This window comes from Anabrus simplex, chromosome 5 (assembly GCF_040414725.1).
Source record: "Anabrus simplex isolate iqAnaSimp1 chromosome 5, ASM4041472v1, whole genome shotgun sequence".
Lineage (NCBI taxonomy): Eukaryota > Metazoa > Arthropoda > Insecta > Orthoptera > Tettigoniidae > Anabrus > Anabrus simplex.
Genome location: NC_090269.1, coordinates 219,781,450 through 219,798,249, shown reverse-complemented (window position 1 = coordinate 219,798,249; position 16,800 = coordinate 219,781,450). Strand labels below are relative to the sequence as shown.

At 36.5% G+C, this 16,800-nt stretch overlaps 1 protein-coding gene across 1 annotated transcript in view; it reads right to left on the bottom strand.

The window, feature by feature from the left end:
* LOC136874783 (little elongation complex subunit 2) overlaps positions 1–16,800 on the bottom strand; it is a 325,510-nt gene that overhangs the window by 259,943 nt on the left and 48,767 nt on the right. The window contains exon 2 of the mRNA XM_067148455.2: positions 8,669–8,996. Within this exon, the coding sequence (XP_067004556.2) occupies positions 8,669–8,996 (328 nt within the window). The remainder of the gene's footprint in view (positions 1–8,668; positions 8,997–16,800) is intronic.

The following is a 16,800-nucleotide window of genomic DNA, read 5'->3' as shown; positions in this document are numbered from 1 at the left end:
TACTGGACTATTATGATGTAATAGTTGATCACTATATATGTTACTTTTATGAAGTAACACACATTCTCAACAAAAGAACCCATAAGCTCTGCTTTAAGAGGTTTAGAACATACATGTCTGAGATCCATTTATATTTAGCATAGCAAGAGGGGCAGAAAACAAGTTTCACTTCTCACACAAGAGATTTGAGTTTCACAAATGAACAAATGAGAAGTTACAACAAGCATTGAAATTCCACAAAGCTAGATGAGCAAGATAAAAACAAATTTTGTACTACAACACAAAGTATTTCTATTTTAGGAACTCAAAAAAATAACTCAAAGATCATATATTTTTATGGATTACAGTCATTTCAATTGACGCCATAAGCAGGGATATATTTTCATAGAAGATATTACTAATTTTCCATTAAATTATTTATCCTTGAAAATTTAAATACATAATATATTTTTCAAAAACAAACTCAGGATTTCCAGAGAAAAATGTACAGGGGTGTGCTGGCCCACCGGGACATGTCCCAGTGCGCCCTCCTTTCACGGTGTCCTAGGTGCTCTCTCACCATCAGCCTAATAATGTAAAATATTCATACTGGAGAAGTTGTTAGATTTATGAAAATAAGGCTAAGCATTTGAGATAATTGGTACAAAATTATTGCACAAATGAATACATATTAAAAATCAAATTATAGGAATATATCAAATTAAGTGAGACTAATAAATACACCCTAGTCCATTGGAGAAATCAGAGGACTGTTGAAAATACTCAGGAGGGATAGGATATTCAAATTAGGTAACTTTAAACCTTTGTGTAATCTAAGCATCATAGTTAAATTCAAATTTTGCCATCAGATTTTTAATTAAAGCATTCTGAAACAATATCATTAGATAGCCTAAAATAATGTTTTGTGCATCTTTTAATTCAACATTTTGTAGGGGAAGGCCCCAAAACTCCCCTTCTTGGGGAGTTTGCCAGCCCCCAATAATTGGTGCCCCCGTATCAGTCTACTCACCACCCTCTTGGGGTAGCCAGCACACCCCTGACTTCTTATAAAATTTCTTGAAAATAAGAAAAGCATTTAGGAAATCATTAATATAAAATAAACTACTTCCCAGAAGAAAAAAAAGCATCATCAATGTTAAAAAACAGTGAATCAACAACTGGCTCATAGATGGGTAAAAATATTGCATCTACATAAATTAACCTCAATGTAAACATTTCACAAATAATATACTATATGGAGGGAAATAAAAACCAAAGAAAATCGAACTACAAATAAGCTTACTACATTTAGATTCCATGTCCATTAGAATTATCCTGGTACAGCCATGTCATGTTATGCCATTAATTTTATATAAGGTCATTCCTGTCACGGTGGTACAGCAACTAGTTTACATAAATTCAGGCTCTGAAACTTCAAACACTTTTGTTCATAGATTACAATGGCAGAGGAGAGGACACCAATTTCACTGGATATAAAAGGAATGCTTTAGGTCTTTAAAAATATTTTCTAAATTTTAACATTAACAAGAATAATATGAATTTAAGTTCTACACAAATATTACCTGCCATAATCTTTCAATTAGCATAAAATGCATTGTAGTAAATTTGGATTTAAGTGGTTCATGTATATTTTGATGGTAAGGAGGCACTAGCACGTGGGAAAATGGATAATTTTTTCCTTGAATACTAATTGAAATTGTTTAAATTGATTTATAATTTTATGGTACCTTCTTATTTCATGAAATGTTTGAAAAGCAAGTTCAGTTTGATTAGGCTTATTTCTCCTACTAACACACTAGCAAGTTGTATACCATTTTGTGATATCTTGATAACTGTCATTAGTTCCTGTGCATTAAACTTAGTATAAAAATTTTACTAGCTTTTCAATCATCAAATACACCGCCCTTCCAAGGGACGGAAAAAGAAAGTGTAACACTCAGTTCAGTTCTACACAGAATTATCACTACCATGCTTTTTCCAATATTTATTTATTGACTAGTATTCTATGAATATTACTGAAGGAGAATCAACAATGAATAAAAACAAAAGGCTTTTTAATGCAATATTGTAACCCATTCAAACAATGGTGAATGGCCCACACATTTCTTATTAATTTCATGCCAATTATGAAAAACCATTATTTCAGCATTATAGTCCCTCTTGTACTTTTGATGCTGATTTACCATGAGCATTACCTCAGGAATTTCTGAGTCATAAATAACTCATCAACATGCCCCTAAGTCTCATAGACTCAGTGAAAGCAGTAGCATTGGTGAATGATGACTGTAGCTCCATGTATGTATGTAGCAGAGGTTTTGAATACATCTCCTACAAGCTCCCATCAGGCTGTGAAATGTTTTCAGAATCATCATCTCTACCACAAATATCCTGGTTCCAGCAATTCTAGGTGCTCTTCTGCCTTCAAGATCACTTTTGTGATTACAGGTGGTTGAGGAACTGACATCTTACAATGGCTGAGGCTCGAGTAGTCTGATGCAGGTCCACACCGTAACTGTGAGTGAGAACACAGTCAAAAGGAGGCTCCATGAGGCATATTTAGCCTCTGGAAAACCAGCTAGAGGACCAGTACATCCGCCAACACCGAAGAGACAGTCTTCATTTCCGGCAGGTGCAGGGACATGTACCCTTCAGTGACGAGTCCAGATTCAACCTGAGGTAACCTGCTGGAAGAGATAGGCAGACAACTCTGCCTTTGTTAGAGGACCAGTATTTCTGCCATGACACAGGAGAGACCCTCTTCATTTCACACAAGCGTATGAACATTAGATCGAGGATCAGTAGGGACACGTAATCTGACAGAAAACTTAGAGAAGGGCAGAATGCATGAAGTACCTTTGCTGAGATTGCACTGTTTAGAAGAGGTTCTGTGATAGTGTGGGGTGGCATAATTTGAGATAACGGTACCGTTTTTGCACTCATTGAGAACAGCTTCCTCACATTGAGGAGATTCTCATTGATCACGTAACGCCATTCGTAAAGCCTCAGCATTTGCCTGGTGTGAAAATGGGAAACCACGGAAAACCATCTTTAGGACTGCTGGCTGCATGACAAATGCAAAACCTGATGCTGTTCAGTGCATTGTGGAGTTTCTTCAGAAGGTCAACATTCCCCCTCTGGAATGACCAGTCAGGAATCCAGACCTCACCTCTGTTGAGCACGTGTGGGACGTGATTGGTCGTCATCAGCACCGAGTTTTCAACAATCTGAACTAAAGGTGGCGGTGCAAGAAGAATGGGAGAACATACCATATAAGGAGATTCAGGGCTTGATCAGGAGCATATTCATAACACTCGCCATAATTGCAGCCAAGTGTGATAATGTAATCAACATCCAAAAAGTTTAAAGTACATTTCCTTAAACTTATATCATTTAACATAATTTTGGTGATCAGGAAACCTGTCAGACTCCGTTTCTTTTAATTTGAAAACTGTATTTTCTTAAGCTGAAATGTTTTGAACCCTGTTGTCTTTGGAATAGGTATGGAAACATTCTTTCTTTTATTCTGTAACAATCTTTTGAAAATAAAACTAAAGTTTTCTACCTTAAACTCAGGTTAATTTTTAAATATCAAGCCTAATTGCCTTTTTTTTTGGAGGAGAGTGAACTTTTCTCCTTTCCCCTCACCAAATCTACAAATATGCAATAATAGTGAGATAGATGGAGGTTATGACAACAATTCAATAATGCTGTGGCCAGGTATTTAAAACATGATTAGCTACTTAATACCCAGGAAAGAATATAGAATACAAAAGGATGTTCCTGCATAATTCAAAGAATTTCAAGGAAGATACTATTGTGGGTTAACAAATAAAACACATTAGGCCTATGTTATATTCTACTCATTCATACATTTCTTTGGATGAGTTTTGTACAATATTCTGAAAAATAAGAGGTACCACCGTTCTTAATAACTGAATATGTTATTAAAAAATTGAACTAGTTTTCTGAGTAAATGCCCCAGTCCCCAACATCTTTTACTACTGCAGCGTATTGCTTTTGAAACAAGGTCTTAAAAATTCCTTTCAGAACTAGAAATGATACTATCATGAAAATGAGACATAGTGAATGAAAACAGATGACATAAATGTAACAATTTGAAGGAACAATCATTTTCTTGTACAGAAGGTCATTTGGGAGCTGTGGTGATGAGTTTGAAGGCCACTGGCGGTGCTGTTATCAACTTGAGCACTTCAAAATAGGGTGTGATGATTCACATAAGTACTGAGATCGTGTGTCTAAAGTTTCGTGACATTAGCTGTAACTATGCCGAAACGGACTGACTCTCACTGGGAGGGCTACACAACAGCCCTTTCTGATGCTAAATATAGTTATTCCGCAATCCAAGTAATATACAAGAAGCGTGATTTCTTGATATCAAAGAACGGGATCAATGCTGTATTGAATAAGAAAAGGCAAAGGCCGACTTGACTTAATTCCAGAGGGGACAAAACAGGCAAATCTACAACCAGCCACCAGCCGTACACCAGAAGTGGTGAGGAAAGTGAAGGCCCTTGTCTCAAGAGGTAACTCTGCCCCCTAAAGGACTATGGCATGTAAGGTGGAGATGTCTGTTTCAACAGTTAACACCAAAATCAACAAGGACCTGCAATTAGAAAAGCGCAGAGTTCACAAGCTGTTGCCTCATCATATTTCCGAATGTTGCACTAATGCAAAAAAGCTGTATGAGGACTAGCAGATGGAAAAATGTGGTGACTTTAGTTAGATGAAGCATATGTGTACCTTAGTGACTGTAACAAACCTCGCTCGATTTACTACTGCCCTAGAGACAAAAAAATTATCAAACATTGTATAAAGAATGCCAGTAAAGTTTTCCAAGGGGTTTCATGATCATCGTTGGATACTGCTACAATGGCAAGTTAACTATTTGCTGTGTCGCTACTAATGTGAAGGTGAACTCTACGTACTATAAGCAAGAGGTTTTAACACACGTTTACAACACAGATATCCCCGCGCTGTATGGTTTGGCAAAAAAATCAAGTGTGGGTACATCAAGATAAAGCATCCAGCCACACTTCTCGTTCAACTCATCTGTTCTTAGAAAAAACGGAGTCCGTGCAATTCCTTTTACTGATATTCCAGTGAAGGCACCCAATGGGTCACCCATGAACTTCTGTGCATTTGGACTCCTAAAAAAGGCCTTAGGAAATAGACGTCAACGCACTATCAATAGGCTCTGGAAAGCCTGTCAGGAGGAGTGGGATAAGTTAGACATGCTAGCTGTGCAAAAAAAAGTCTGCTGCAATGGAAATTACACTTTGCAGATTGGAACTTCATTGACGGTTTCCACTATGGTCACTTACAGTTTACCATGCACCTGTTACTTCTCTAACACAGCTTCTCAATTTTGTCGCTGCCCTTCCGACCATTTAAAATAAGGCAAAAAGCGAAAAAGCTTGAGAAACCAAGTTTGAGAGGAGACAACATGCCAGGTGAAATGTATGTGATAAGCGATGGGAAAAAACACCGATGAATTTAAAATTTTAGAATAGCAGCCTTCTCAATTTCTCCTCAATCTAGCGGTCCTGTTCTTGAAGATTATTTCCAATGTTGGTCGGGAGGGCAGTGACAAAATTGAGAAGCTGTGTTAGAGAAGTAACAGGTGCATGGTAAACTGTAAGTGACCATAGTGGAAACCGTCAATGAAGTTCCAACATTTAAATTACACTGAATTAGTTTCAACAGACTGAAAAACCTCATAGTTATAATGTACGGTTGTATAACAAATCTAGCACTCAGATCAAATAAAACAGCAGTAGGGGTTGAAGTGATTGTTGTTCAAAGATGTAAAACAATATGATTATCATCCCCAAATTATTAGAAGAAATTATACCGGTAATAATTTTCTACAGGCTATTGCTCTAGTTTTGACAGTAAAAGTATGTGTCTGTGAAAGCACCATCCTGAATTCAACTTTCCAAAGAGACACTTCCGGAAATGCATCTCCAGCTAAGCTCACATTGACTTAACGTAGTAGGCAGTAACTATTTAATAAATTTAATAAAGTACAGAATTTAATACTCTTCATACATATAGAGTACTCATACAAATATTTCCACTTTTTTAATTCATCCTTCTTCAATCAAACTATCTTTTAATAAGTTTTAAATCCTTCTGACAAAGAGATAGATGTATCCCTGCTACAATAAAGGTCATTAGAATGACAGGTCACTAGAGTAAATTAGCCCACATCAAGACTCATTTTAGGAAATTGCTAATAGAACTAGTTCTACAAACCAGTTCAAAGGAGACAGAATTATGACTGTGTACTTCCTAGAGTTGCGCAGAGCAACCGGCAGGAATACAGAGGGTCTTCTAAGTGAGGTAGGAAAATCCTTAGCAGATCAAGAAATAAGAGTTTACCAATGCTGCACTAGTTTATCTTTGAACTTTTCTGAAGTTCTCAAAACCAATGATGGCAGAAAAAATTCAAGTTATTGAGCATTGTATGATCCTGAGAAGACCTTTCCTACATTTGAAAATGTTCTTTGAATGTTCAAATGTTCTTTGAAAATATTCTTTCAAACAACAGAAAATCATCACTGCATGCAAACTGGGAAATATAAGAAATATTTCACTGCTACTCTAAAAGAAATTAACGTATATTTTTATAAATCTTAATGTTTTTGTGCACAGCAAATCAAATTTGTTGCTCTGCTTTCCGAGCTTGTTTGAGCACAAATTAATAAAGCCGAAGGGGTCTTAATTTTTACATGTACTAATATTATGAACAGCAACAAAAGTTTAGCACATAGGGAACGTCCTTTTTAAAACAATGTACGATATTTTATCCTTTTAGTGCATAAAGTTTGGTATTGTAGTGCATTCAATGAAATATATTTTGCAGCTATTTTTGGTTCATTCTCTGAGAAACTCTATTTTTTGTTTAATTTCTTTGTCAGAACTGAGTTCAGTAGTGATGCAGGAACTAACTCTTTCTACTTGATGACTACTGATATAGAAACTGGATCAAGATTTACTCTCCTTTCATTCAAGACAGCATTTAATTTTTATTGCAATGTCATATTAGGGAATGTGTTGCACACTTGCACTATGAAATGTATTTTCCTACATTTACAGTTTCAATAGTGTACATAGGGACAGTTGAAATAAGCTACCATTCTAGTAATCCTGACTTGGAGACATCAAAATATGAGACTTTCATTTCTTCCATCTAAAGACAATCTGAAAGTTGAAATGTAGAAGCGGCCAACAAGCAGTTGAATCCTAAGAGAATGTAAAAATAAACTACAGACCCACAGGAATAAGAGCTTCAATAATGGTGGTTTCTGTAAGAACTTATTTACAGTATGCAGAATCTGGTAGATGTCATATTTCTTGAGAAAATAATCCAATAAAAGGATTACTTTTGAAGTCAAATTTCACTTACTTCCTAAATATACCCAAAATACTTGTGTTCTGATTTATACATTTGTACTTGGTTAGCATAATTGTTTCAAATATACTGTACTGTACTTGGTATAAAATGTATATCTACTAACTTAAAATAGTAAGGTGCGTGAATTACTATTTACATTCTTCCTCCACTATGAAAGAGAATAACGTAATTTCTTACTGAAACACAACAATGCTATTTCCAGTTCATTCTCTGTATTAACTAAGAAAAAATATATAAAGATTATATAAAGAGTAAAAATTACACATCACGACTGAAATCAACATCAACTCCAAAAATTAGTTAGCATTAAATTTCATAACTAGAGAAGAGATTCCCCCCCTATAATTTTACTTTTTAATTCAGTCCAATCTTCAACAATTAGGCAAGTGTATTACACTTTTCCTCTAGATAATCTTGATTGAAGAAGTTTTTAGATACTATGCTTCCTTAATTCAAACATTTTTTCCAGATGTTTAAGCATCCACTGGTAAACTGTCCATAAAATAATATAATATATTTTATAACATATTATGTTCAGTAACCTACTGATGCCAACCACATGAATATTAGCAAACTAATTACCAATAATTTTTTACATGATATTGCTTTTGTTACATAAATTACTGTATTTAAAATTATCAACTGTTTCATAAAAAATGTTCCTACATTTTTTTTTCTCCCAATTTTAAATTATTTTAATTATATACCTTTGAGAGATAGCCAAGATCTATGCAATTCTATAACATCAAGTCCCTTGTAACTTTTGCCACACCTGCACTTTGTTTTCTATTTTATATGTAATGTGCTCATGAGCAAAATACTTTCCAAGAAACTTAAATGTAAGTATTGCACACAAGGTAAGTCAGCACAGTAGAGTGAAACTGGCATTACTGGTAAGACCTTTACTCACTAACTAGCATATAACCTTGATGTTCAAATTCTTGATTTGATTTTACATATTAATGTGCTATTAAGTATAGTTTATTTAAATCAACTTACTCTGCGAGACATAGAGTGGTCCTCAATGACATATAATTTCAGAACAACTAACCATTAGTGAACTAGCCAAAAAAGAATCTCATCTCTAATTATAATCAAGCATATTAGTCATCCCTCAAGCACCCAAGCATTGTAACTCAAGTTAAGAATGGATGTGCAAGAACCATTTGGAAAATGAAGCACCACAACACACCCATGCATCACCCAGACAACAGAGAAATTTTACTTTACCACATCACCACTGGGCTGACCTACAGCTTCCTCCTGCAGGTGTTCGATCACTGACTTATTCTTCCCTACTTGAGTGTTTCCATTCTTTTCCATTTCAGCTGCATTTACTCCATTTCCATCTTTCTTCTTTTTATTCTTGTTCTTCATACATTGACCTTTATTATTTCTTTTATCACTTTCTTTTTCCTCCGCTTCCTCTGAGTCACTGTCTGAAGAATCACTGCTGAAGACACTAAAATTTTTGTCGTTCAGTACTTTATACAAACAGGAACGTTCTTTCAAGTATTCTAGGGTGACAAAAGGTTCAACGGTGGTGTCCACAGGGTTCCTGTATAAGAAAAACAGTCTTTATTAATATATATAAACAAGTAAAAACTTCCTCATATCACAGAAGAAAACCAGAAATTTAAAAGAACAAGATCTTGTTTATAGAATGTAGACAAATGAAAAATTATACAGGAGTGTATACTGAACACAAATACAAGCTTCCTCTTCGGATCACTGGTAGAGTGTCAGCCTCTGGATCCTACGATAGCGGGTTCAAACCCGGCAGAGGTAGTCAGAATATTGTAGGGCAGAAAAAAGTCCATTCGACACTCCATGTCCTATGATGTTGGCATCAATCAATCAATTACTACTGATCTGCATTTAGGGCAGTCGCCCAGGTGGCAGATTCCCTATCTGTTGTTTTCATAGCCTTTTCTTAAATGATTGCAAAGAAATTGGAAATTTATTGAACATCTCCCTTGGTAAGTTATTCCAATTCCTAACTCCTCTTCCTATAAACGAATATTTGCCCCAATTTGTCCTCTTGAATTCCAACTTTATCTGCATATTGTGATCTTTCCTACTTTTAAAGACACCATCCAAACTCATTTGTCTACTGATGTCCTCCCACGCCATCTCTCCACTGACAGCTAGGAACATACCACTTAGTAATACTAAATTCCCATGAAGGGAATTAGATATTTATCCACCAATAGAGCATATCAAAAATCAGATCAAAAATTGGATGTATGGCTTTTCAGGCGTTTGCTCTATTAACCAGCATTTCGTCTTAGGTCTGACACTAGACTCGTCAGAGTGGGATGTGTCAGACCCTACCCACTGATGCTGGGGTGTATGCAGGTGAATTTATCAGAAGCCTCTTATGTGGCACATTCTGATAACTGCATACGGGAGATAAAACTCCACAATGGAATTAATGCCCGCCTAGCAATTCCAAATGGTAATACTAAATTCCCATGAAGGGAATTAGATATTTATCCACCAATAGAGCATATCAAAAATCAGATCAAAAATTGGATGTATGGCTTTTCAGGCGTTTGCTCTATTAACCAGCATTTCGTCTTAGGTCTGACACTAGACTCGTCAGAGTGGGATGTGTCAGACCCTACCCACTGATGCTGGGGTGTATGCAGGTGAATTTATCAGAAGCCTCTTATGTGGCACAGTCTGATAACTGCATACGGGAGATAAAACTCCACAATGGAATTAATGCCCGCCTAGCAATTCCAAATGGTAATACTAAATTCCCATGAAGGGAATTAGATATTTATCCACCAATAGAGCATATCAAAAATCAGATCAAAAATTGGATGTATGGCTTTTCAGGCGTTTGCTCTATTAACCAGCATTTCGTCTTAGGTCTGACACTAGACTCGTCAGAGTGGGATGTGTCAGACCCTACCCACTGATGCTGGGGTGTATGCAGGTGAATTTATCAGAAGCCTCTTATCAGACTGTGCCACATAAGAGGCTTCTGATAAATTCACCTGCATACACCCCAGCATCAGTGGGTAGGGTCTGACACATCCCACTCTGACGAGTCTAGTGTCAGACCTAAGACGAAATGCTGGTTAATAGAGCAAACGCCTGAAAAGCCATACATCCAATTTTTGATCTGATTTTTGATATGCTCTATTGGTGGATAAATATCTAATTCCCTTCATGGGAATTTAGTGTTACCATTTGGAATTGCTAGGCGGGCATTAATTCCATTGTGGAGTTTTATCTCCCGTATGCAGTTATCAGACTGTGCCACATAAGAGGCTTCTGATAAATTCACCTGCATACACCCCAGCATCAGTGGGTAGGGTCTGACACATCCCACTCTGACGAGTCTAGTGTCAGACCTAAGACGAAATGCTGGTTAATAGAGCAAACGCCTGAAAAGCCATACATCCAATTTTTGATCTGATTTTTGATATGCTCTATTGGTGGATAAATATCTAATTCCCTTCATGGGAATTTAGTATTACCATTTGGAATTGCTAGGCGGGCATTAATTCCATTGTGGAGTTTTATCTCCCGTATGCAGTTATCAGACTGTGCCACATAAGAGGCTTCTGATAAATTCACCTGCATACACCCCAGCATCAGTGGGTAGGGTCTGACACATCCCACTCTGACGAGTCTAGTGTCAGACCTAAGACGAAATGCTGGTTAATAGAGCAAACGCCTGAAAAGCCATACATCCAATTTTTGATCTGACATACCACTTAGTCGAGCAGCTCGTCTCCTTTCTACCAAGTCTTCCCAGCCCAAACTTTGCAACATTTTTGTAACGCTACTCTTTTGTCGGAAATCGCCCAGAACAAATCGAGCTGCTTTTATTTGGATTTTTTCCAGTTCCTGAATCAAGTAATCCTGGTAAAGGTCCCATACACTGGAACCATACTCAAGTTGAGGTCTCACCAGAGACAAATATGCTCTCTCCTTTACATCCTTACTACAACCCCTAAATACTCTCATAACCATGTGCAGAGATCTGTAACCTTTATTTACAATCATATTTATGTGATTACCCCAATGAAGATCTTCCCTTATATTTATACCTAGGTATTTACAATGATAGAATGTAGACAATGATCCCCAAAAGGAACTTTCACCCCAACAACGCAGTAATTAAAATTGAGAGGATATTTTCCTATTTGTGAAACTCACAACCTGACTTTTATCCCCATTTATCATCATACCATTGCCTACTGTCCATCTCCCAACATTATCGAGGTCATTTTGCAGTTGCTCACAATCTTGTAACTTCTTTATTACTCTGTACAGAATAACATCACCTGTGAAAAGCCTTATCTCTGATTCCACTTCTTTACACATATCATTGATATATATAAGAAAACATAAAGGTCCAATAATACTGCCTTGAGGAATTCCCCACTTAATTTTTACAGGGACATATAAAGCTTCACCTACTCTAATTCTCTGAGTTCTATTTTCTAGAAACAGAGCCACCCATTCAGTCACTTATTTGTCAAGTCCAATTGCACTCATTTTTGCTAGTAGTTTCCCATGATCTACCCTATCAAATGCCTTAGATAAGTCAATCGCAATACAGTCCAACTGACCTCCTGAATCCAGGATATCTGCTATATCTTGCTGGAATCCTACAAGTTGGGCTTCAGTGGAATAACCTTTCCTAAACCCAAACTGCCTTCTGTCAAACCAATTATTAATATTGCAAACATGTCTTATATAATCAGAAAGAATGCTTTCCCAAAGCTTACATACAATGCATGTCAAACTGACTGGCCTGTAATTTTCAGCTTTATGCCTATCACCCTTTCCTTTATATACAGGGGCTACTATAGCAACTCTCCATTCATTTGGTAAAGTTCCTTAATGCAAACAAAAATCAAACAAGTACTTCAGATATGGTACTATATCCCAACCCATTGTCTTTAGTATATCCCCCGAAACCTTATAAATTCCAGCTGCTTTTCTAGTTTTCAACTTTTGTATCTTACTGTAAATGTCATTGCTGTCATAGGTAAATTTTAATACTTCTTTAGTATTAGTAATCTCCTCTATCTGGACATTAACCTTGTAACCAACAATCTTTACATACTGCTGACTGAATACTTCCGCCTTTTGAAGATCCTCGCATACACACTCCCCTTGTTCATTAATTATTCCTGGAATGTCCTTCTTGGAACCTGTTTCTGCCTTAAAGTACCTATACATACTCTTCCATTTTCACTAAAATTAGTGTGGCCACCAATTATGCTTGCCATCATGTTATCCTTAGCTGACATGTTAAAGATCTCTGGTGACACATTTGGTGTTTACCCGACAAAACTAATTCTCAGCCACAGACGCCCAAGAGAGATTCGGTTTACTCTATCTGCCATCTAGTAAGCCTAGAGTAAAACGAATGTCGAAATTGACGAGCAGCCAGATTGCATCAAATTCAAATGTCTGCAACATGGTAGCTGAGGCGATACGATAATAATATATTACCATAACATGATCACAGAATTCACCAGTTATCTCTAAACGGGAATTGCAAGTTGCAATAGCAATGGCTTTTACATCTCAGTCACATTTGGGAAAAATTTCAACACTGTATTAGTAGACTAAATAATGTGCAAATAGTAATAATGAATACCCAAGGCATATAAAGTTTTCAATGTCAATACAACTACAATGAGAATTTAAAACAACCACCACCTACATGCAGATTGTGCAGGAAGGAGTTAAAAACAACCCATCATATAATCTGTGCATGCAAGGCTATAGCCTGCAAGAGGTACAACATATTTGGGAACACAATAATCAAACCGAAGGAATTAAATAATGACCACATAATGTACAAACTGTAATAATCAATACCCAAGGCATATGAAGTTTTCAATGTCAATACAATTAAAATGAAAATTTTAGACAACCTAAATGCAGATCATCGACTTCTGCTATGCACTACACACCTCTCCAATCTCCACGCTTCCTGTGTTTTCGAACGAACAAGTAATGGTTACCGTATTTCCTGTAGGAGTGCAAGCATGTAGTCATCTCTGCATGTTTACGATCCAGGGAACCTACTGCTTAACGTTGAAATCATGGATTGAAGCTGAAATTACCTGGTGTTCCATACTGCAATAATAAGCAAGTTGTATGGTTTGGTGTGAAATACTGCAGTGCTAATTATCTTAAAAGTGGTATGTACGAGAATTTAGTGTAATTCCGGAAATAGAGAAAGGTACCGGTATGTACAGTAGTCTATGTATATAAGTAAATTTAAAATGTTATAATATTCATGTGTATCTAAAACTACATACCCACTTAAGGTCATGATTAATTCACACAATTTTTACTGGTTCATGGTGTGGGTTACTGTAGTCACATCCTACTTCGTGAACCATGGGCAACGGCTGTGTGGCCTAGTAAGTGGTCCTGAGAGTTGGGATACCAGTTGCTATGGAATAAGAGAGGGCATCTTGGACATATTCCAAGTCATGGCCCTCCTTGTGCTCAGGCGGCTAGGACTATACAATCCACCGGTGGTCCACAACCCGTTAGAGGAGAGGTCCTCACTTGGACTATATGTAAGTAGGGTAGCATCCTGCTTCACAAATTTACAGAGCTCAGAACATTTTTAAGCAAGCCTCGGACCTATGGGAGTAAGGGAGTCCCGCTCCTATTTGACAGGCGAAGGACTCCTTGGAAACAACTTGGCGAACAAAATGGAATTCGATGGGGAGCTATCAATATTAATGAGGCTTATGGAAGAAAGAAAGTAGAACTGGGTGAGTTAGCAAAGAGGATTCATATGGATGTGCTAGGAGTACATGATATTCGGGCAAGGGGAGATAACGAGGAAGAAATAGGAGATTATAAAGTGTCGCCGGTGGTAAGAAGTTCGTAAAGTGGATGGAATTATTATCGATACCTTAAAGCACAGTAGTGCCAAGTCCAGATTTCTTAAATTGTGGGAAATGCAAAAACAAAGTTTCAAACTCATGTTTCGATATCAAATGATGTATTATTCTTTGGTGGTGCTGATTTTTTGGGTATAATAATCTCTTAGAAGTGTTTTTCTAATCAGTTTATGTTAGAAAATTGCATACTAACGCAGTTTTATTGGACATAGGATAAATTACTGTCTTTTCTTGTAAAATTATAAACCAGGTTAGAAATTCAATAGAAGATACATTTATTCATCTAAATTTAAGAATACATACGTTATGGAACGTAGGATTATTACTAAATTGAATTTTTTCAGTAAAATCAAATCAAAATTCTCCTACATCAGAAACAACTGTGTTATGGAACCATTTTTGCATAAGGTGAATACAGGTGCTATTTTCATACATCTCAGCAAGAGAAATTGAATTTTGCACCGATTTTCAATCCTCTAGTCCTCTTCATTTTCCTCATCCATTCTTACGGCTGCCCAAACAGGCAAACTGTTGTAAAACTCCATATATTCAGCTGGGATGACTCCAGTTTTTAACATAGTCAACAAATCTCTCTTTTTTTTGAAGTGATATAGGTAGCAGCTGTCTGTATTTTGGCTGAAGAGTGATTCCATACCATTTAATGCTCATAGGATTAACCTGCATCTCACGGAATTCGTCCTTCACAGGATACTTAAACGTAACCGAGCTGCTACCTTGTGTAGGCGAAACCACTTTATGTATAACCAATTGATATTTTCATGCTTGGCATTCTTTCTTCTGTTGTGTATTACGCATTTTGTCAATGAATCTAAATTCTAAACGCTGCTGTAGTCCCGTTGGTGTACAATGTAAGGGTGTGGTTTCTTTCTGGCCATTTCCATGACAATTTTGTACTCATGAGGAGTATATATGTTTTTATGTTTTCTCACCCTTTCAATTGTGGCATGAATAGAATCAGCCTCTAGGTAACTGTGGCCACTTTCCATAAATTTTAGGTCCAGCATTTTCAGACTGGGGTGTAACCTCGTATTCATGGCATATAGTATAGCAGATACCATGTTTTGGTTTCTGTTCTGTCCACCACACGTGTCTGCATACAGGATTAGATGCTCAACTTCTGGAATTAGTTGTGCTATGTAAGTAAGTCCACAGCTCGCGATTTCAGCACTGCCTTTTTTTCCCCGTTGGTCTCAACCCAAAGAAAACAAGTTCCTGTTTTCAATGAGTCATATACTGAGAAATTATAGAGAGAGCTTTCTTTTATAATAAATTTGGCAATCACCTGTGAAAGAGATTTGAAGTATGAGCCTGAAGATCAAAACTACCACATACTAATTTTGGGTTATCAACTCCACTTTTAGTGTCATCTTTCATTTCCCGAATTTCAAGTTTATGAGTGATGTGGTCTATATAGTCCTGATTGGTTGTAGTGGTTTTAGTGTGTCCTGCCTCTTTACACTTAGAGCATTGGTCCTGTTTGGGAATAAAAATTGCTAACGGTGGTTCAAATTGTTTGAAAATAGATATGAAACACACATTCTGACACCTTTGGGTGGTCCGGATTTTCAACAGTCAAAGCAATGTCGGTATATTGAGAACAGGGGCCAGGTGGAGGCGACTACTCTTCTTTCTGCAGTAATGCGCACTTGAAATCTCAAAGAATTGAAGTCGCCTGGACTTGGAGTTTCTGTGCTCTTACAAACAAAGCACGCGTGGAGATGGCATTTTTTTTAATTTTGCAAATTTATACAGTTTTTGCCATAGATTTGCACAAGGAATTTGAGTGCATGTGAAGCAGCTTCCGAAAAGGTTTCCTATTGTACCAATATGTCAAAATCATAAAAAATTGGACTTGGCACAATTATGCATTAAGGTATCGAATTTTAATTCTTGTCATTATGCTAAAAATTCTGTGAAATCGCCATTGAAAAAATTAAGGAACTCTCAGACATTTTTGAAGAAGTCAATTAGATACTTGTATTTTTTTGTTTGTTTGTTGTGACTTTAATTTATGCAGAAGTATTAATAAGAATTTTCAGGACTCACAAGAAAAACAGTTAATTATATTTATTTATCATTATGAAAAACATTTATTTTGATATTGGAGATCTCCAGTAGTGTGCTTGTTGTAACCCACCTTTTGTATCACCCTGCATATTTGATGGTCTTGCCAACCACATACAACACTGGACCTGGACTTATATATGTCTCCATTGAACAACAATAGAAGAGTGGACAATTTTACTGCATCATTTTATTATCATATGAAGACTTTTATTCTCATTCATCAGACCAATTTTATTGTACAATACTCACTTGCCTCATTAGACTATAACGCCTCTATGTGTTATATTATATCATCATATTTTACACATCATTCTTCTAGCTATTAATGAGAAAACAGCCTATCATTTGTATTTTGCAATGTATGTATTATCT